Source organism: Bos indicus x Bos taurus, chromosome 18 (genome assembly GCF_003369695.1).
Source record: "Bos indicus x Bos taurus breed Angus x Brahman F1 hybrid chromosome 18, Bos_hybrid_MaternalHap_v2.0, whole genome shotgun sequence".
NCBI classification, from domain to species: domain Eukaryota; kingdom Metazoa; phylum Chordata; class Mammalia; order Artiodactyla; family Bovidae; genus Bos; species Bos indicus x Bos taurus.
Genome location: NC_040093.1, coordinates 13566061 through 13588915, shown reverse-complemented (window position 1 = coordinate 13588915; position 22855 = coordinate 13566061). Strand labels below are relative to the sequence as shown.

Here is a 22855-nt window from a genome sequence, read left to right as displayed (position 1 = left end):
CTATGAACAAAAAAAGCAGGCGATACTGCCTCTTTGTGAGGAAAATGAAGTCCAGAGAAAAGAGAATTAAAGAAGAGCAACATAATGCCCTTTTGAGTGACCCAGACCCGAGTCTTACCTTACCAGTATCTTTTCACATAAATGAACTGAGAAAAAATGTTGGTTTAAGCAATTCTGTAGGTTAATGAAACTCTGTAGGTTACAGTTTGTTAACCTACAACTAAAAGTATCCTGAGTGAAAAAACCCCCATGAGCTCTCATGATCTTCCCTTGGAAATGAGAGTACTAAAACACATTAAAAGCCCTGAATTTCTGATGATACTGTGAAACTTGAACTAGCACCTTGGAAGCCAGATTAAGCCTGTGCCTTGGTCACCCCACTCACCTAACAGATTGATATATGACAGAAAAACTATGGAGCACCAATTTATACTATGTCTGAGTTGTACCAGGTTGTTTAAGGCTGCATGGGCTTTGAGACCTACAGAAAATTTTATAGGAAGTTAAAGCTGCTGACACCTAATCTATCTGTATCCTCTAGAGACCTCTGAACATTATCTTCAGGAACTTTATTCTTTAATTTTGGCTGTAATGCCATCTAAAGAAATAGAACAATCACATTATGAGTTCTTAACTATAAGGGACAATGTCTCAGTACTTTATTGCTTTGGTAAGACATTAATTGTGAATTTTAAAAGGTACGAAAAAGACTAAGCTAAAATTCTGCTTGCCACAGAAAACCACTGTATACATGATAGTGAATAATCTTTCACAGATTATCTATTAAGCATGTATTTGAACATATATGTACATAGACCAAAGGTAACTGGATATTATGAAGGTACAATCTGCATTTTTTACTAAACAATATGCATGAGCTTTCTCTGTCATTTTACATTGATTCTATGTTTCCCATAGCACCATATTATAGGAACATTGAGAAATTTATCTTATTAATTTGCAGTTTTAATAATTACCCTTATGTACACAGCCTGTTTAAAACCACTTTATCATAAACTATTATTCTATGATTTCCAGACACTGACTGGTTCAGAATTGGGAAAGGAGGACGATAGACTACATACTGTCACCCTGCTTATTTAACTTATATGCAGAGTACATAATGAGAAATGTCAGGCTGGATGAATCACAAGCTGGAACAAAGATTGCCAGGAGAAGTATCGGCAACCTCAGATATGTAGATGATACCACTCTAATGACAGAAAGTGAAGAGGAACTAAAGAGTCTCTTGATGAGGATGAAAGAGGAGAGTAAAAGAGCTGACTTGAAATTCAACATTAAAAAAACTAAGATCATGGTATCTGGTCACATCACTTTATGGTAAATAGGTGGGGAAGCAATGGAAACAGTGAGAGACTTTATTTTGGGGGGCTCCAAAATCACTGCAGATGGTGACTGCAGCTATGAAATTAAAAGACACTTGCTCCTCGGAAGGAAAGCTATGACAAACCTAGACAGCATATTAAAAACCAGAGACATCATTTTGCTGACAAAGGTCCATCTAGTCAAAGTTATGGTTTTCCCAACAGTCATGTACAGATGTGAGAGCTGGACCATAAAGAAGGCTACGTGTGTGTGCACATGCTCAGTCATGTCAGACTCTTTGCAGCCCCACAGGCTATAGCCCACCTGGCTCCTCTGATCATGGAATTTCCCAGGCAAGAATGCTGGAGTGTGTTGCCAAACAAGGCTCTGCACTGAAGAATTGATGCTTTTGAATTGCAGTGCTGGAGAAGACCCTTGAGAGTACTTTGGACTGCAGGGAAATCAAACCAGTCAATCCTAAAAGAAATCAACCCTGAATATTCATTGGAAGGACTATTGCTGAAGGTCCAATAATGTGAAGAGTCAACTCACTGGAAAAGATCCTAATGCTGGGAAAAACTGAAGGCAAAGGGAGAAGGGGACAGCAGAGGATGAGATAGATAGCATCACCAACTCAATGGACATGAATTTGAACAAACTCTGGAAGATAGCGGAGGAAAGAGGAGCCTGGCGTGCTGCAGTCTATGGGGTCGCAGAGAGTTGGACATGACTTAGCGACTGAACAACAAAAATGTACACTTTACATCTTGATACATATTGTACGACTCTGACAAATTTGTATTTTTCACTTCCTCCAATAAAATGCATTGTTCTTGAAGATACAGATTAGCAAGCAAAAGGAAATCTTATCCTAATAATCAATACATTTGAAAAAATGCCTAGAAAAATTCAATATTTCTCCTTTCCTTACTAAAAATAAAATTATCATATGATCCACCAATCCCACTCCTGGTCATACATCTGGACCAAACTATAATTCAAAGAGATACATGCACTCCTATGTTCAGAGCAGCAGTATTCACAACAACCAAGAAATGGAAAGCAACCTAAATGCCCATTGACAGATGAATAGATAAAGAAGATGCAGCACATATATATAGTGGAATATTACTCAGCCATAGAAAAGAATGAAATCATGCCATTTGCAACAACATGGATGCAACCAGAGATTCTTACACTAAATGAAATGTCAGAAAGAGAAAGACGAATACCATATGGTATCACTTACACGTGGAATCTAAAATATGACACAAATGCACACATCTACAAAACAAAAAGAGAATCACGGACACAGAGAACAGACCGGTGGTTGCCCAGGGGTTGGGGGAGGGATGGAGTAGGAGGCTGGCTTAGCAGACATAAGCTTTTATATATACAATGGATAAGCAGCAAGGTCCTACTGGATAGCACAGAGAGCTATATTCAATATCCTATGATAAACCACAATGGAAAAGAATATTTTAAAAGAAATTTTTAATTGATTTGCTTTGCTGTACAGTAGCAATTAACACAATACTGTAAATCAACTATAGTTCAACTTTTTTTCCTTTCTTTGCATGAGTGGGAAAAGTATGGTGATATAAAATTTGACAAAATTAAAGTCCTCCAAACTTGTCACAGATCCTGCTAAAGAGGTCTGAATTGGACAAAGGCTATATAGAAACCAGTCAGATCAAAAGGATTTTAATGGAAATATGGAAGCTAGAAAAACAAATATTGTAATTTGAACATTTATTAAGAAAGTTACTGTTACTGTTAGTAACCATTTCTGACACTTTCCAAATATTATAGTAAAACTGTCTTAACACACAGGGCAGGAGTAAAAATTCAGTTATGTAAAATGCAGCATTTCATTTTTGCCAAGTTAACCAGAAACACTGTTTTATCAGTTTGTATTGTCCTTTTAAAGTGCACATAGGTATACACACACACACAGAGCTAAACTTAACCCGATAGTACACTGTAGAGAAAGAGACCAAATGCTAAGAAATTCAGCCCATCCCTGCTGATGAGGGACAAATGGGGAGGACCAATCCTGGGGGGGTTAAACCAAATTCATGTCATTTAAGACTGCGATACTGCCTATGTTCTACATTTCAAATAATGTTTATGCTTACTTATTTGCTTACATTAAGACTTGCAGGATCCCTCCTCCAAATATATTTTAAATTATTTTTTGGGGAAAATCAGCATTTCAAACATGACAACTTTACATACTTTTAGTCATTTACCAAAAATACTGAGCACCTACATTGAGTTGGAGACGTAGCAATGCATGAAACCCCTTCTCTTAATAAGCTTACGTTCCAGTGGACGTAAATTTAGGTATGCGCATCATTGTATAAATTCGGAGAAGGCAATGGCACACCACTCCAGTACTCTTGCCTGGAAAATCCCATGGGCAGAGGGGCCTGGTGGGCTGCAGTCCATGGGGTCGCTAGAGTCGGACACGACTGAGTGACTTCACTTTCACTTTTCACTTTCATGCATTGGAGAAGGAAATGGCAACCCACTCCAGTGTTCTTGCCTGGAGAATCCCAGGGACGGGAAGCCTGGTGGGCTGCCGTCTATGGGGTCGCACAGAGTCGGACACGACTAAAGCGACGTAGCAGCAGCAGCAGGTGGCTAGCCATACTCATGTCTTTTCTAAGCTCTAGTACAAGAGCTGATGAAAGTCACTTGCAGTGACTGATATTCAAGTTCTCATGAAATCCCATATGGAACGCTTCTCATTAGGTAAGTCTCTGCTGTATGGACTATTGTAAATGTTGATGTTGAGCAGAAACATTACATTTTCATGAAAGAAATTCTTTTTCTACTATGAGAACTCAAGTGAGTGGAAAATTTCAGCTCTTGTTTGAAGACTTCAGAACAAAATGGAACACCACATTACAGAACTTCGCTTCTGTACGGATTCTCTGATGAAGGATAACCCTTACTATACTCTTCACTTGTATAGAATTTATCACCACTGTGGACTCTTTGATGAATTAGAAGACCTGAACTCCAACGGAAACCCTTACCGCACGCGTCACATTTGTAGGGTTTCTCTCCTGTGTGGACTCTCTGATGAGCCTGGAGGTTTGATCTCTGACTGAAGCCCTTTCCACACACTTCACATTTGTATGGTTTTTCCCCAGTGTGGACTCTGTGATGGGCTTGAAGACTTGAAAACCCACTGAAGCCCTTGCCGCACTGTTCACATTTATAGGGCCTCCCTTCTGTGTGGACCCTCTGATGGGCTTGGAGGCGGGAACTCTCACTGAAACCCTTCGTGCACACTGCACATTTGTAGGGTTTCCCTCCGGTGTGGACCCTCTGATGTGCTTCAAGGCGTGAGCTCTGACTAAAGCCCTTCCCACACATCTCACATTTATACGGCTTCACTCTGGTGTGGACTCTCTGGTGGCCTTGAAGATATGCTCTCTGACTGAAACCCTTCCCACAAACCTCACAGATGTATGGTCTCTCTCCAGTGTGGACACTCTGATGGCTCTGAAGGTAAGACCTCTGACTGAAGCTCTTACCACACTCATCACACTGGTAGGGTTTCTCTCCTGTGTGGACTCTCTGATGGGCCAAAAGAGTTGAGGCCTTGCTGAAGCCCTTCTCACATTCTCCACATTTATAGGGTTTCTCTCCTGTGTGAACCCTCTGATGAATTTGAAGATTAAAGCTCCAACTGAAGCCCTTCCCACACTCCTCACACTTGAATGGTTTTTCTCCCGTGTGAACCCTTTGGTGGCCTTGAAGGTGTGAACTCCGACTGAAGCCCTTCCCACACTCCTCGCACTTGTATGGTTTCTCGCCAGTGTGGACTCTCTGATGCCCTTGAAGGTATGAATTACGACTGAAGCCCTTCCCACATGCCTCACATTTGTATGGTTTTTCTCCTGTGTGGACTCTCTGATGGGCTTGAAGGTATGAACTCCGACTGAAACCCTTATCACACTCCTCACACTTATAAGGCTTCTCTCCTGTGTGGACTCTCTGATGAACATTAAGAACAGATCTATGACTGAAGCCTTTACCACATGCACTGCATTTGTACGGCTTCTCGCCAGTGTGGACTCTCTGATGATCTTTAAGTTTTGAATTCCAGTTGAAGCCATTCCCACACACCTTGTAAGGTTTCTCTCCGATGTGAATTTTCTGATGGGCTTGAAGATACGAACTTTGGCTGAAGCTGTTACCACATGTGTAACGTTTATAGGGTTGTTCCCTAGTGTGGACTATCTGAAGGTTTTGAAAATGTGAGGCCAGACTGAAGCCATTAGCACATGCCTCAGAATTATAGGGAACCTCTTCCATGTGAACTCTGTGCTGAATGTTCAGATCTGAGTTACAAATGAAACCTTTCTCACACTCCATGTCTGTGTATCGTTTCTCTTCAGTGTGGATTTTCTGATGGGCTTGAAGACAAGAATTCTCATTAAAGGCATTCCCATTCTCCTCAGATTCATGGGATTCCTCCTCGATGTAGACCCTAACAATACTACTAAGGTCTAAGCTATGACTGAAGCCTTTCTCATACACGCTGTATCTATCAGACGTCTCTCCTCTGGGTATAAGTTGATATGTGTTATGAGAGGAGCACTGATTGATGCTCTCACTGTATTCACATTTAAATGGCTTCTCTTTTGCGTGTCCTTTCTGATGCGATTGCAGATGTGAATTCTCAAAAATACAATGATCTCCTCTACAAACACTCTGATGAATATGAAGAACTGACCTGTAACTACAGTCCTTTTCACATGCACTGTATGTACAGGGCTTTCCTTCTAAATCTAATTGCTGATGAACTTCAGAGCTGGAGTCATCGCTGAAGGCTTTTCTGAACTCATTACCAGGATAGGGCTTTTGCCCTGTTTGAATATGATTAAGCAATGAAACCTTCATGACATCTTCTCCACAGTCATGGCAGCTGGAGTTTTTTCCTGTTCTGTGTACACCCAGATTATCACCATGATGTGAGATCCAACTGATGCTGTCAGATTTACAGAAATCATTTTCCTTGGAAACTTGCTGACATCGACACTGATAATTACGTGACTCTGTAAGGTACATTTTCCTCCAAGAATGGTGGGCTCGCCAAGAGGGAAATTCTTGATTTTTTATGTCATTGGAACCGTCTCCTATGTGAGTCAAGACACAGTTCTCATCTTCAGAAATCTGAATTGGTATTCCTGCCCAAACCTGGCAGGGGGAATCACCTTGTTTTTGCAACTGAGAAATATTCTCTTGGAAGTTTCTCATGGAATCTTGACACCCAGTTAACCTGCCTGCACCTCGTTGCCAGGACTGCCAGGTGGAAAGGTCTTTGGGGGAAAAGCAGCTTAATCCCACTTCTTGAATACTTTCCATATTATGTGGACTCTTGGTTCCTATAAGAATAAAGAGATTTTAGACATGTGCGCAATGAATGCTTTTATTCAGAGATTTCAAGATTCTGCACTTAGATCATGACATGAAACTTCAATAAACTGGAGGAAAGTTTGTTACTACCTCTGACAATACTTAGAATATCGTTTACCTTTGGCTACACCAGGAATAGAAGTAGGATTCACAGAATTCGGGCTATGCATATGCCTCAAAATCAGGGCTATGCAATGCAACCTGGACATCAAAGATGGTGGCTCTGTTCAAAAGGCCTAGTTAAACCATGCACACATTGTCATGGGCTGCCTGGAGATTCCAAGGAAAAAACAGAAGCGGGTAGTCTCAAACTGGAAAGAATATAGTTTCAGGTGGACAAATGTATTTTGCCACACACAAAATCGTGTGTTAAATGCTATGTAGATGAAGGTAAACAGAGACCTTTCATCGATTCTTGATGTCTTGTATGGCCTATCTCTAATGAGTTCATTTTCATGAGAATAATGCGTTCTCCTATGTCACTGTAAGCCATAACCAGTTTAAACTCCTTTTAAAAGATATTTTGCAATTAGCAAGGGCCATGGGGCAGGTGAAATGTGAAACACTGTGGCAGAATTGCAAAGGCAAGATGGGAATTTGCTCTATGACTCAAGAAACTCAAACCAGGGCTCTGTAGCAACCTAGAGGGGTGGGATGAGAAGGGAGATGGGAGGGAGGGTCAAGAGGGAAGGGACATAGGTATACCTATGGCTGATTATGTTTATATTTGGCAGAAACCAACACAATACTGTAAAGCAAGTATCCTTCAATTAAAAATAAATAAATTTAATTCAAAAGAGAATTGCACAGGCAAGTTTCATGGTCCTTTGAGGCAACTTAACAAGTAAAACTCAATGAACAATGACTGTCATTTTGCTGATAAAGTACTTTGATGTTTAAGGAATCTGAGGCACTGGTAGAGTTGAAGATGGGCATGTTTGGGTGGAAATGGCTTGTCTGTTAGTTACGAAAGCTCAGATTATCAGCAGGCAGCGTATCATTCACATCCTAGTGAGAAGTATATTTATTCCCGGAGAACAAGTGGCCCAACAGGGCTGAAGCAATAACACGCACTCTCCTAATACTTGGCAAAATATTAATCCTCTTTCAGTATCCAAGGTGAGGGGGAAAAGGCAGTAAAAGGGAATTTTTTTCTCATAATGTGAATATTATCTTCAAATGCAATAATTCTTCCTTAGCTACTGGTGTTCTCCTGTCTCTAAACACGGGAGTGTATTACACACAAGGAAGAGCACTTTGCTGTGTGCACTGTCTCACCCTTACTGCCTCTAACACTCCTAGTGAACAGCAGCTGCTCAGTAAGCATTTAATGAATAGATCACAGCTTGAGTCATTCTCAGTCACAGAACTGACAGGGCATGCATGTGTAAGTTACTTTTTATGGGAAAGAAGCTGGTGATGGCAATTTTACTGCACAGCTGAAAGGCTGTATGAGAGGCAGGGTTACACTCAGTTACCACTTGCCAGTGAGAAAAGCAAAGGTCACAAGAATCTTGTGGACTGTGTCTTTTTAATTCTGAAAATAACCTTTGAAATGGTGTAGTTTTTCTCACACAAAATCTTAACTCTTGGCCCCACCCTATCGCCAACTTTTAAAACAAGGAAAAAAATAAAGGGCGACACTGACGACTGCGTGGCAGCAGGCTCTGGGGCAATGTGTTGGCTGCAGGGCCTACGGCACATCCACGAGTACGCATCTCAGTACTTAAAAACAAGAATGCTTAGCGATGTCTTTGGTTTCTCAAAAGCAAGGCTTTCAGTTATTATACTAACATTCTGTCACCTAAAGGTGAAATGGAGTTCCCTGGTGGTCCAGTGGCTGCGACTCCACACTCCCAATGCTGGGGGACCCGGGTATCCCTGGTGAGGGAACTAGATCCCCCATGCTGCAACTAAGACACAGTATGCTGCATGCAACGTGCAGCATATGGCTAAATGCTGCATGTTATAGCCACATATTGGATTATGTAGCAATGATTTTTTTAAAAAAAGAGTTATAATCTCAGATTGGGAGGGATTTCCCCAAGGTACCATGAAGGAGAAAAATTAGTACTTTATTACCGTGAAGGAAAAAAATTAGTACTTTAAAAATAAGAATATATATTTTCAAAATTTTGCATGAATATAAGGTATAAACATGTTAATATATGGAAATACTAAATAAAAAGGTACTTCAAAATATGACATTACATTCCTACTGATACCATCAGGCAGGGGGACTAGCACACTACAGCCCTAGCTCTGTTTTTGTATAGCCTAGGAACAAGAATAGATTTTACATTTTTTAAACTGGTGTAAGAAAAAGCATTTGGTCTCTTTGACAGAGATCAAATATGGTCAGCAAAACCTAAAATATTTACCATCTGGACCTTCAGAGAAAAAGTTTGCTGACACTTTGTCTAAAGAATATATTGCCTGTATGACCTTGAACCTGAACTGAGATGACAACAGAAAAATCATAGAAGTGAAGTAATTTGTTTTGAAATTTTCAGTTGACTCTCATTCCTACCCAGGAGCATTTCCAGCTCCACAGCTGTGACCACGGCTTTTGACATCAGAATCTGAGGACTCAAGAAACATTACTAAAATGTTTGGACTCACATAAATGTCCAGCTTAGAAGTTCTACTTTAAAAAGAAAACTACAGCCCAGTACCGCCCAGTGAACACGATGCAAAAATCAACAAAACATTCTGAATTCAACAGCACATTAAAAGATCGTACAAGACAATCACATGGGACTTATTCTAGGAATGCAAGGATGGTTCAACGTCTTCAGATCACTACATGTGACACCCAGTATTAGCAAAATGAAGGATAAAAATCATATGATCAAAAGCAACAAAAGCAAAAATAAACAAGTGGGACTACATCAAACCAAGAAGCTTCTGCACAGCAAAGGAAACCAACAACAAAATGAAAAGGCGAACTTACTGAATGGGAGAAAGTATTTGTAAATCATATATTTGATAAGGGGTTAATATCCAAACTACATAGAGAACTCATACAATTCAATAGCAAAAAACAAACTATTCAATTTAAAAAAAGTGGGCAGAAGACCTGAATAGACATTTTCCCAAAGAAGACACACAGCTGGCCAACAGGTTCATAAAAAGATGCTCAACAACATTAATCACCAGGGAAATGCAAACCAAAATTACAATGAGCTATCAACTCCCATCTGTTGGAATGGCTATTATCAAAAAGATGTGTGTGTGCGCTCACTCGCTTCAGTTGTGTCTGACTCTTTGCGACCCTATGGACTGTGGCTCACCAGGCTCTAAGGCAAGAGATGACAAACGCTGGCAAGGATGTAGAGAAAAGGGAAGGCTTGTACACTGTTGGTGGGAATATAAGTTGGTGCAGCCACTATGGAAGTCGTTATAGAGGTTCCTCAAAAAATTAAAAATAGAATTATATGATTCAGCAATTCTACTTCTAGGTATTTATCTGAAGAAAAAGAAAACACTAACTTGAAAAGATACAGCCCATAGGGTTGCAAAGAATCAGACATGACTAAACAACAACACATGTACACTGTACAACATGTACACCACAGAATTATGTACAACAGTCGAGATAAAGGAACAGTCTCAGTGTCCACTGATGGATAAACGGATAAAGAAAATGCAACCACAGATAAATATGAAATCTTGCCATTTGCAACAATGCAGGTAGACCTTGGAGGTATTTAAAGACAAATACTGCTCGATCTCTATTATACGTGGAATCTAAAACACTCCCCAACACACACACACACACCAAGCAAGCTCACAGATACCAGAAAACGGATGGGTGGTTGCAAGAGGCAGCAGTTTGGGGACAGGAAAAACAGGTGAACTGATTTTTTTAATTTAAACAAACTGAATAAGAAAAGAAAACTGCAGCTAGGTCAAGAGACTGTTACATATTAGAGGATGGGACAGTAATAAGAACAGAAAAAGATAAAGAACTGGGCATTTAACTGAGGAAGTTAATGCAAGAGTGTCTCACCTGAAATTGCTGCATGGGAGGGCAGATTATCCTTTAGCACTGATCATTGCTGATATTTCTTTTAGCTGCCTGGCTATTCTTATCCTTTAAGAAATAATGAGTACCTATCCATGAATACTAAAGGACACCTACACAGAATTAGGACAGGCATTCATCTGACGACAAACACCACTCTGGAGTATCTCTCTATCACATGGTTTACTCTATACCTGTTGGCTGCCTCAGGGAGGACTGAAGACAGGGAAGACCATGCATGTATTAACTGACTCACTCATTCAAGGCACACAGCAAAGCAAGCCAAGTAACCCGAAGCAGAAGCATCACTGAGACAGGTCTGATGGGTAGCAAGTGGGCCAGTGCAGCTGGGACAGAAGGAATGAGCTAGGATCGGAGAAGCTAGAGCAGTGAGGGTACAGACACCTCAGGGCCTGACCCCTTCTGACTCGTGTTCTGGGAGGGGCTCTCTGGCTGCTGGGTGACTGCCGGATGGTTCTCACCTGAACACCCACCTCTCTGGGACTCCATCATCAAACGCTCTTCTCTCTCCAGCTGGAATATAAGCTCTGGTTTGAAGGGCTGATTTCCTGTAAAAAAGGAGAGAAGAGCAAAAGTTTTCAATTTTGACCAAGTTTAACTTGTGGTTTTTTGTTTTTTTCCCCTCCTGAATCATATTTTTGTTTGTTGGGGTTTTTTTTTCTTCTTCTGATTCACGTTTTTGGCATCATATCTAAGAAATCTTTGCCTAACCCAAGGTCATGAAAATTTTCTCCTGTGTTTCCATCTACAAGTTTCACACTTCTACATTTTACATCAGGCCCTTCATCCACTTCAAGTTAATCTTTCATTTTGTAGGTGGGAGGCATGCAAATATATGCATACAGAAGTCCAAGTGTTTCAGCACTATCTGTTGAAAAAATACTTTCTCCAGTGAATTTCCTTGGCCCCTGCAGAAGAATTGCTTATTCTGTTCACTGCAGTAAACAAATCCACTAAGGAGTGTTGAGGACTGCAATTTTCCTCCCACTAGACCTAAAACTAAAGGTATATAGAGTTATAAACTGTATTCCTTAGCTACTTCCATGAATCCTTTCCTTTCTCTGTTTACTGTGGTTAAGGTATCCCTTTCAAACACAACTCATTTTTCTTTTCGATGATCATCCCTTCACATTCTTATTTGATTTACTTTTTAGAATGTGTTGAACTAAATATTTTCTTAAAAGACTTTTTTGACGTGGATCATTTTTTAAAAGTCTTTATTGAATTTGTTACAGTATTGCTTCTGTTTTATGTTTTGTTTTTTTTTTTGGCTGCAAGGCATGTGGGATCTTAGTTCCCCAACCAGGGATTGAACCTGCATCTTCTGCATTGGAAGGTGGAGTCTTAACCACTGGAGCACCAGGGAAGTCCCCTAACATATTTACAAAAGTCCAAACTAGACCAAAAGGTGTTATTCAGACAAGTGTGACCCTCTCAAACATCCCTTCCACGCCATCACAGCTCACCATTGACAAGAAACTAAATTCATGATTTCCTGATTAATCCTTGTGTTGCTTACATACATTTACTTATTTTTCCCTTTTTTCCCTTACACAAACTAGTAAGTATACTATTAATGCTCTTTTGTACTTGGTTATCTTCAGGGAAAATTCCTACAAGTGAGTTTCTGAGAAAGGGTAAATCCATAGTTCTGTTAGACGCTGTCAAATTCTTCTCCATAGGGGTGGTATCGTGTTGCATTCCCACCATCAAAACATGAAAGTGCTTTATTCCCTACAACTTTGCCACCCCCCCCCAATAGTGTTAAGTTTCTGAATTCTGGGGGACTTCCCTAGCGGTCCAGTGGTTAAGACTCGGTGCTTTCACTGCTGGGGCCTGGGTTCAATCCCTGGTTGGGGAATGAAGATCCAACAACCTTCATGAGACAGCCCAAAAAAAAAAAAAAAGTTTTTGAATTTTTGCCAACCTCATGAATGAAAAATGGCGTTTCAGTATAATTTGAATTAGTACCTCTCTTACTTTGAATGAAACTGAATAAATATTCATACATATACGTATTTTTATATATCCATGTATGTTTATGTATATGAATATAGGTGTACACATGCAGACACACCCCTAATCCTAGCTCTAAGCCCTAAGACCAGGAAACAAAGATACCACAGTGGCAAGGACCGTTCCTAGCATCCAAGGCCTATTCTGTAGCCTTTCCACATAACAGTGTAGCCTTGGGTATAACAGCTTTTAGTGAGTCCTCAGAGTCCTCTAGCAAATTACTTGAGGCTCTGGGCACCCCCCAGCTTGCCACTGGTGTCAAGAGTGTAGTCCTGGGGATTCCTGAACTTGGCCTGCACACAGAAGCATTTAGGGATATTAGGGCCATGGCCTGTGTAAATTACCCTCAAATGGTTCAGATGTAAATTATGCATATGAGAAAAGAGCATTCACATAAACGATAAAGTGAATGGGGTGAAATATCACTCTAGGTGTGTGTGCTGTGCTCAGTCACGTCTGACTCTTTGTCACCCATGGACTGTACCCTGCCGGGCTCCTCTGTCCATGGGATTTTTCAGGCAAGAATATAGGAGTGGGTTGCCATTTCCTCCTCCAGGGCATCTTCCCGACTCAGGGATCGAACTTAATCTCCTGTGTCTCCTGCATTACAGGCAGATACTTTACCACTGAGCCATAGGTAAAAGCGATAGGGGTATTCTTGTTCTATACTTTTGCAAATTTTCTGTATGTTTGAAGACAAGTATGTCACTAAAGCAGAAAAACCAAAATACCTCTGAAAAACCACAGCTACAGTTATTGGCACCATGAAAATCCGAAAAGCGCAGCAACTCGACTTTATGGGGCAGGACCACAAGCTCCCCATTCATATTAATAGTTCAAGGGACAGATTTTTTTCCTGGACAGAAACACATTGTCTCTGTCTCTGGGATTACTAGGACTTATAGGTACCTAAGGTAAGAGGATGATTTTAGGAGTTCCAGAGCTTTACATGACTGCACCCACAAAGGAATCCCAGGAGGATGACACTGAGTCCCCGAGGCACTGTGCTCACCCACTGAGAGCAGGTTCTGGAAGTTCTCCAGCATCACTTCCTGGTACAGCCTCCTCTGAGCCGAGTCCAGCAGCCCCAGCTCCTCCTCGGTGAAGACCACAGCCACGTCCTTGAAGGACACTGGCTCCTATGACACCAAACACACACACACAATGCTTATGGAAGAGGGACAGCCCCGAGAAAGTGTCAAGGACGGGAAGTGGTTCCAGATTCCTAAGGACCAAGTCACATTTCAGCAACTGCCTTCTGTTTGCCTTTCACACTGCTGATTCCATCCACCAGAAAGGCTGCAGGAAAAGGAATCCTTGCACTTTAAACTGCTGCCTTTTGATAGTACCCCTGTAGGTAAGTCCCTGGAGCTCTGCTGCATTGCATGGGTTGCTAGAAAAGCTTTAGTTCCAACCGTGTGCGATGGAGTCTGTTTTCCCTCTTTTTATATACATATACCAACCAGTCCATCCTAAAGGAGATCAACCCTGGGTGTTCACTGGAGGGACTGATGCTGAAGCTGAAACTCCAATACTTTGGCCGCCTCATGCGAAGAGTTGACTCATTGGAAAAGACTCTGATGCTGGGAGGGATTGTGGGCAGGAGGAGAAGAGGACGACAGAGGATGAGATGGCTGGATGGCATCACCGATTCGATGGACGTGAGTCTGAATGAACTCTGGGAGTTGGTGATGGACAGGGAGGCCTGGTGTGCTGTGATTCATGGGGTCGCAAAGAGTTGGACACGACTGAGCGACTGAACTGAACTGAACTGAACCGCTTATTTGATGCGCCAGACTTACAGGGCATGAGTCACCTTTCCTATTCAAGGATGGAGCCCTCCTCTGTGCCCCATCCAGATGTGTAGCGTTTATGGACACAGCTCTGGGGCCTCACTCTGCCATGGGAACCTGGACCCAGTCTGCATCCTCTCTTCACTTGCAGGCTGTTAACTGTACCTTAGGGTACTAGGAATAATAAAATGAGTGACTGTAAGTAAAACACTTAGGAACAGCGCCTGGTACATAGTATATACCCAATGTGTGCATGCTAAGTCGCTTCAGCTGTGTCTGACTCTTTGTGACACCATGAACTGTAGCCCACTAGGCTCTTCTGTCTGGAATTCTCCGGGCACGAATACTGGAGTGGGTTGCCATGACCTCCAGAAGATCTTCCAACCCAGGGATCGAAACCTCATCTCTTTACATCTCCTACATTAGCAGGCAGATGAGTTCTTTACCACTAGAGTCACCTGGGGAGCCCAAGTACCTAATAAATGCTAACTATTATTATGATTACTGTTACCATCATCATTGCTGACATTCCACTTCAGGGCTATACAGTAATTCAAGGAATTGATGGTTGAGAATATAGTGAACTGATACAAATAATGCATGCTTACTTAGTTTTAGAGTAAACAATGTTGCAAGATTGCTGCCATATAGACCTTAGTCCCTAGAACTCTGCTGGTTATCTCCTGAAGATAAATTACAAAAAGTAGAAATGGTAATGTTGAAGAAAAACAAACTTTAAAGTTTTGAGACCATAATGGCAAGTGCTTCCTCCAAAAAGATTTTTCTTAATTTATTCTGCTTCCAAGAAAGTATAAATTCCTAAGCCTCCATACTCTGGACAACAGTGGACACGAATACTCAAAAGCAAAAACCAAAAAACTTGGATAATCTCAGAAGTCAATTTGGGAAGCCAAAACTAGTTATCTCAAAAACTTTCACAAAATTGATAAGTAATGAATATTACTCTTTTCATATGTTTACTGGTCATCTGTTTCTTGTTTTGTAATAACATTCATTCACTTGGGGACAGTAGGCCTTTTCTTCCATATATGATATAAACTCTTTTCTTCCTACCTTGTTATCTGTCTTTTAATATTTTTGCTATAGGGAAATTTAAAATTTCTGTATGAAGACCTGCTCAACACTGCATTTGTTCTGGCTGGAGCTTCAAACACCACAATTTCAAGTCTTGGTCTCTGAATGAGAACTCTGGTTTGGTTTGATTTTTGGTTTTTGTTTTGTGTCTCTTTCCACCCCAACTGTATGCCTGATACTCTTGGTCCAGAAAGACTTTGGAATCGGCCAGACACGTGCCTACTGCAGAAACGTGAACAGGATCTGAATTTACATGAACCTCTTATTTTCATGTTGATGGGGAAGATGATTCAGTCCCTCTTAGGGCAGTGAATAGAGTTACGGATGGAAAGTACCTGTGTCTTTTTTTTTTGAGTATAGTTGCTTTACAATGGTGTGATAGTTTCTGCTATACAGTGTCTGTATGACTTACAGTATGACTAAAATTTTACAATTAAGTACCTGTGATGCTCTCATTAATTCATGAATGGTATAACACAGAAAGGTACACAAACAGACACAGACACACACAAAGAAAGCTTTCAGGTCCCAGAAAGAAAGAATCTAGATCTTTTTGAATGAAAACAGCTAGCGCTCTTTTTCTGAGTTCAGCCTCAGTATGATTCTGTTAGACAAAACTACTCTTTAGGTATTCTTTTTACAAAGTCTGTGGGGTACCACTTTAAAAAAACTTATTTAAAAAAATTTTTTTTAAGTTTTGAGTCCCTAGAATATTGGACAAATAATATTAGAATTCTCTCAGAATTACTCTGAGTAAAGATTAAATAAAGGGAAAATGAGTCTGTTGTGTAAAAGTGTAAGAATCATCAAGACATTAAAGGTTGTGAATGAGGAATACTTTTTTAAAAAGGAGGAAAAGGTATAATAGTTCATTGAAATAATGACAAAAATTGAGTGCTATAATCTTAAGTGAATAAAAGACAATTAAAAATTGTATCTATTATTGCAAGTCTAGTTATGAATGCACATAAAAATAAACATAAAAAAACAGGTGATTTGTAGGCAGGGTAATAATGTGTGGGCCTTCCCATTTAAAAAATTTCCATTCTCTTTTACACTATTAGTTGTGAAACAAAATGGTAATATATAAAAACTGAGAAAGGAAATTTTAAAGAAGTTGAATCAAGAGAGCATGGCACACAAGCAGTATTAAATGTCTGCCGCCATTCTTTACTCTTGGCAAGGAAGAGAAATAAGGTATCCACTGAGAAACGAAATTACCTGTTAAGTGACAGAAATAAAAAATCCAACTCACCTGGAACTTCATCATCTTCTTGTCCTTTTCCTGGGGAAAGGCAGAGACCTGAAGAGACACAAAACAAGAAAGAAGCCATGAGGGAGGGGGAAACGCATTTCTGTGCAAATCAGAAAAAGGTGTCCCTTCTCCTGGGCAGATGCAGCCACACACATCTTCACAGGCAGGGTGTGGGCTGGGGTCTAACCATCCCTAGGCTAACCCGGCAGGATGCCCACCAGCGAGGGGCAGCCTGCACCGCCACACCCTGCAGCCCTCACACAGCTCGAGCCTCCCCAGATACACACTGTGAACCTGGGGAACATGCAAAAGGAGACACAGTTAGGTGGGAGAGGAGAGGTGCTCGTTAAAAGCACCTCTGGGGACAGTTAGCTTTTAAAACCTCTAACTGCTATATATTTGCTGCACATTTGCTCTATATTCCTTGTGTGTGTGCTAAGTCATGTCTGACTCCTGGTGACCCAGTGGACTGTAGCCCACCAGGCTCGTCAGTCCACGGAATCAGGCAACAATACTGGAGTGGATTGCCATTTCCTTCTCCAGGGGATCTTCCCAACCCAGGGATCAAAACCCACATCTCTTGCATCTCCTGCATTGGCAGGCAGATTCTTTACCACTGCACCACCTGGGAATTGCTCTATATTGGCACTGTTAAAGATCTGCTATAGATGTTTAAACCATGGTTAAATTAATTAACCTCTCTAGGCTTACTTCTGCGGAGAAGGCAATGGCACCCCACTCCAGTACTCTTGCCTGGAAAATCCCATGGATGGAGGAGCCTGGAAGGCTGCAGTCCATGGGGTCGCTAAGAGTCAGACACAACTGAGCGACTCCACTTTCACTTTTCACTTTCATGCATTGGAGAAGGAAATGGCAACCCACTCCAGTGCTCCTGCCTGGAGAATCCCAGGGACGGGGGAGCCTGGTGGGCTGTCGTCTCTGGGGTCGCACAGAGTCGGACGTGACTGAAGCGACTTAGCAGCAGCAGCAGCAGCAGCAGGCTTACTTCTGCAAGCTGCAACACTAGGATTGTAATAGTACAAATACCATAAGATTGCTGTTAGGATACATGGGTGAGCAGTGGAAAACTGCTGTAACTATACCAGTGTTTTAGATTAATATCTGGTAGCTTCAGAGAAGCAGGCACTATTCTGCAATATAAAACAGTCCTTCAAATGGAGGTTGTAAGAAATCTGGGCCGCAGAGATTATGGCTTTTCACTTTTGTTGCCCTGATAACATTGCAGGTGGCCAAAAGGTTCATTTGGGTTTTCCATACCATATAGGGAAGAACCCAAAAGAACTTTTTCACCAACCCAATAACATTCGTTTAGACTTTGAGACCACCCTTCTGAGAAGTCTAATGGCTGGTGAATATTCCTCCTGAAGCCAAAGGAGATTCCAGTGGTACATCCCTCTTCCCATGTGAATGTGATAAAGATTACAGAAGCCCATGATGATACTGTATCTATGTGAAGCACTGGCTCCATGCTTGACCCATGGGAGGATCTGGAAACCACGAGTTTGACTTCTTGGGTTCTCCCTCAAGGTTATTTACCATTCTCAACAGTCATTTACTGTTATTTATCTTCTTCACTATTCCCAAGCAACTTCCAAGTCGTCTGTGGAAGAAAAAGAACTCAAAAGAAGGGGGAGGGAGCTAATCACAGGCTTTGTGGCCACATAGTGTCTCTGTGGAATAAGGTTCCTTTTGTTCCTTTTACAACCTTTAAATGTAAAAACCAATCTCAGCTGGGGAGGGAGAGGAGCTTTACAAAAATAAGCCATGGGCAGTAGTTTGCCCACCTGCATTCTCCACCCTCTTAGGTTTTTTTTTAAGTCTTTATTGAATTTGTTACAATACTGCTTCTGTTCTGTGTTTTCTTGGCCCACGAGGCATGTGGGATCTAAGTTCCTCCACCAGGGATTGAACCCACACCCGCTGGATTGGAAGGAGAAGTCTTAACCCTGGACTGCCAGGGAAGTCCTAGCCCTCTTAGCTTTTAACACTCAGCTGGTCCAAGATACCTTTTAACAAGCTTGGCTGCAGTCTTATTAATCCCTAAAACCCACTTTGCCAGTCTAATAGAAGCAATGCTTTGTCCAAGCAGGCAATGAAAGGGGGTATGGGAGAGGTGTCAGTCCCTGGGTTGGGAAAATCCCCTGGAGGAGGGCATGGCAACGCACTCCAGTATTCTTGCCTGGAGAATCCCATAGGCAGAGGAGCCTGGTGGGCTACAGTCCATGGGGTCACAAAGAGTCAAACAGGACTGAGCACCTATGTAGCAAAGTAAATTTTTGCAAGTTAATTAACCCCTCAATGCCTCTGTTTCTTCACGGGTAAAATGTGAATAAAAACAGAAAGGATTCTGTAGTGTTCCAGTGGTTAGGAATCTGCACTTTCACTGTCCAGGGTGCTGGTTCAATCCCTTGTTGAGGAACTAAGATGCCACGGGCAGCACGACGTGGCCCAAAATAAATTTTTCTAATGGAAATAAAAATAAGTTTATCATGAAGAAAACATGAGTTAGTGCATCAAAGCATTAGAAAGCCAGTGAGGTTCATAATAAGCACCCAATAAAGATTAGCTATTATTAGTGTCATCCTCATTGTCACCAGGAAATATACAGAAGCCACACATTAGCCCTGGTTTGTTTCTAAGTACATTTATTTTAGGTAGTAATTATCAGTAAGCGTATATCACCTCTTGAATATTCCTAAAAAGCTGGTGGCTTCAGCATCCCACCAAAACTGACTGCAATATGAAACGTGTATGTAAGTAAAGTCATTTCAGTGACAAGTAACTCTGTTGGAGTCACAAGTAGTGCCAGGTGACTTTATCAATTTCCACTGCTGCTGAAAGTTAAAACAAGGAATATCTTCATTCCTGCACAATCTTTTAGTGTGATGTGATGGCCAAAACTCACAGGATTTACACTAAAAGTAATTCTACTGTATGTAGGTTAAACAATAAGTGTTAAAAAATTGAATGAAGCTGTTCAGCAAGCACTTTTCCAACCTTAAAATAAATAAAGATCACCTGGGGTTCCCATTAAAAGGAAGCACCTTGGTCCCACCCCTACCTACAAAATTCTACCTAAATTGGTATGAAACTGGATCCCAGGACTTGCCTGTATACAGAGCTCCCAGGTGATAACAGTGCTTGAAAGATGCCAGAGAAAACCAATGCATTGCCTACAGGGCTACAGTGATTCAAACGGTCCCAGATTTTTCATTAGAAATCACGAGGCCAGAAGGAAGTAGCACAATACTTTTGAAGGAGTGAAAGAAAAGAACTGTCAAAGCAGAGTTGTATACTAAAGAACAATTTAGAAAAATATTTAGGGATGAAGTTTCGTGAAAATGCTCTCCAATAAACTCAGAATTCATAGGGAGCCTACTTGCCTTAAAAGGACTGGTAAAGGAAAACTTTCAAAGGCAACAAGGGGGAAAAAATTGTATCATCAGGAAGGAGTCACAGAACAGTAAATATCTGGGAAAATATGATAGATGACTTATCTCTTGAGTTCTTTAAAATACATTTTGCCATTGGAAGCAAAAATTATAACACTGAAAGTTTTCAAAGTATATATTGGGTTGGCCAAAAAGTTCTGATTTGTCCGTAAGGGTTTTTTATATAACAACTAGAACATAAACATAATGCATTATTTTTTCTCTGGGTAATGCTTTTTAGTTTCTTTCTTTGTCTTTAGTTTTGAGTTTATCCTGTTTGTGATGTGCTCAAGTTGTTAAAAGAAAACCTCCAGGTTACACTTAAGATGCTAGAAAAGAGAAGCAAAATAAACCCAAGTCAAACAAAAGAAAGGAAAAAATAAAGGTAAATGCAGAAATCAATGAAATTGAAAACAGATGTGTAATAGAGCCAAGTCAATGAAACCAAAAGTATTCTTTTTTTTTTCTTACTGTAACAAAAACTCTAGTAAGAATGGCAAAGAATAAAAGAGAGATTTAAAAAAAGTTACCAATATTAGGAATGAAAGAGTAAATATCATGACTTCCAGAAGAAAACATAAGAGAAACTCTTCCTGACTTCGAGTTAGGCAGAGTTCTTAGACGTGAAAAGCACAACTCATAAAACACTGATAAATCAGACTTCATCAAAATTAAAACTTTTGCTCTGCAAAATACACTGTTCAGAGGATGAAAAGACAAACCAGTCTGAGAAAAAATATTTGGAAATGACATCTGACAAAGAACTTACATTTAGAATACATGAATAACTCTCAAACATCAATAGTAGGGAAAATGCAACTCAGTTACTCAATTTAGCAAAACATATCAACATTTTAGTAAAGAAGATAAATAAGCTGAAGAAAAGATGTATCTGCTGAACATTATCAGTCACTAGAGAAATGTAAATTAAAGTCACAATAAGATAACACAGGTATATCATAATAAAGTTTTTTTAAAAACCAACAGAAAATACGAAGTGCCGACAAGGATATGAAGCACCTAGAATTCTCGTACATCATTAATGGGAACGCAAAACAGCAGATATCCTGGAGAACAGTTTAGCTGCTGCTTACAAAGTTACACATACATTTTCTATATGACCCACCAATCCCACTCCTGGTTATAAACTCTAGAGAAATAAGCAAACAAAACAAAACGAAACCTTGTACACAAGTGTTTATAACAGCTTATTCATAACTGCCAAAAGTTGGGTAGCTCAGCTGGTTAAAATGTCTGCCTGCAATGCAGGAGACCTCGGTTCAATTCCTGGGTCAGAAGTTCCCCTGGAGAAGGAATAGGCTACGCACACCAGTATTCTTGGGCTTCCCTGGTGGCTCAGATGGTAAAGAATCCACCTGCAATGTGGGAGACCTGGGTTCGATCCCCAAGTTGGGAAGATTCCCTGGAGAAGGGCATGGCAACCCACTCCAGTATTCTTGCCTGGAGAATCCCCATGGACAGAGGGGCCTGGCGAGCCACAGTCGACGGGGTCACAGAGAGTCGGACACGACTGAGTGCCTAAGCACAGCACAAAAACATTCCAAATTTTCTTCAACGGGTAAATAAACTAGTATAACCATAAACGTAATATTACCCAGCAACAAAAACAAAGTACTGATACACAAAACAACTTGGATGGAAGTAAAAGGCATTATGCTGGGACTGGTTCTCAGAACTCTCTGAGATGCTGTTCCTGGGTTATAACCCTCAACTTGGCACAGATAAAATTTTCCATTAAAAAAAAAAAGGCATTATCTGAGTGAAAGATACCAACCTTAAAGGGTTACACATGGTACAAGTTCATTTAAGTGGCATTCTCAAAAAGATGAAACTATAGGGTAATACCCAGTTGTGGTGGATGTGACTGGTGATAGAAGCAAGGTCCGATGCTGTAAAGAGCGATATTGCATAGGAACCTGGAATGTCAGGTCCATGAATCAAGGCAAATTGGAAGTGGTCAAACAGGAGATGAACATCGACATTCTAGGAATCAGCAAACTAAAATGGGCTGGAATGGGTGAATTTAACTCAGATGACCATTATATCTACTACTGTGGGCAGGAATCCCTTAGAAGAAATGGAGTAGCCATCATGGTCAACAAAAGAGTCCAAAATGCAGTACTTGGATGCAATCTCAAAAACGACAGAATGATCTCTGTTTGTTTCCAAGGCAAACCATTCAATATCACAGTAATCCAGGCCTATGCCCCAACTAGTAACGCTGAAGAAGCTGAAGTTGAACGGTTCTTTGAACACCTACAAGACCTTTTAGAACTGACACCCAAAAAAGATGCCATTTTCACTATAGGGGACTGGAATGCAAAAGTAGGAAGTCAAGAAACACCTGGAGTAACAGGCAAATTTGGCCTTGGAGTACAGAATGAAGCAGGGCAAAGGCTAATAGAGTTTTGCC

At 40.8% G+C, this 22855-nt stretch overlaps 1 protein-coding gene across 6 annotated transcripts in view; it reads right to left on the bottom strand.

Moving 5' to 3' along the window:
* Window positions 1-3014: 3014 nt before the first annotated feature.
* Window positions 3015-22855, bottom strand: part of ZNF112 (zinc finger protein 112) — a 31109-nt gene continuing 11268 nt past the window's right edge. For 2 of the 6 annotated variants that reach the window (XM_027515546.1, XM_027515542.1), the window contains exons 2-4: window positions 16970-17017; window positions 11272-11358; window positions 4166-6731 (exon numbers count right to left, since the gene is read on the bottom strand). In XM_027515546.1, the coding sequence (XP_027371347.1) occupies window positions 4237-6731; window positions 11272-11302 (2526 nt within the window). In that variant the 5' untranslated portion in view covers window positions 11303-11358; window positions 16970-17017 and the 3' untranslated portion in view covers window positions 4166-4236. Of the gene's footprint in view, window positions 6732-11271; window positions 11359-13838; window positions 13966-16969; window positions 17018-22855 lie in introns of all 6 variants that reach the window. The other 4 variants (XM_027515544.1, XM_027515545.1, XM_027515541.1 and 1 more) reach the window with 4 other exon arrangements.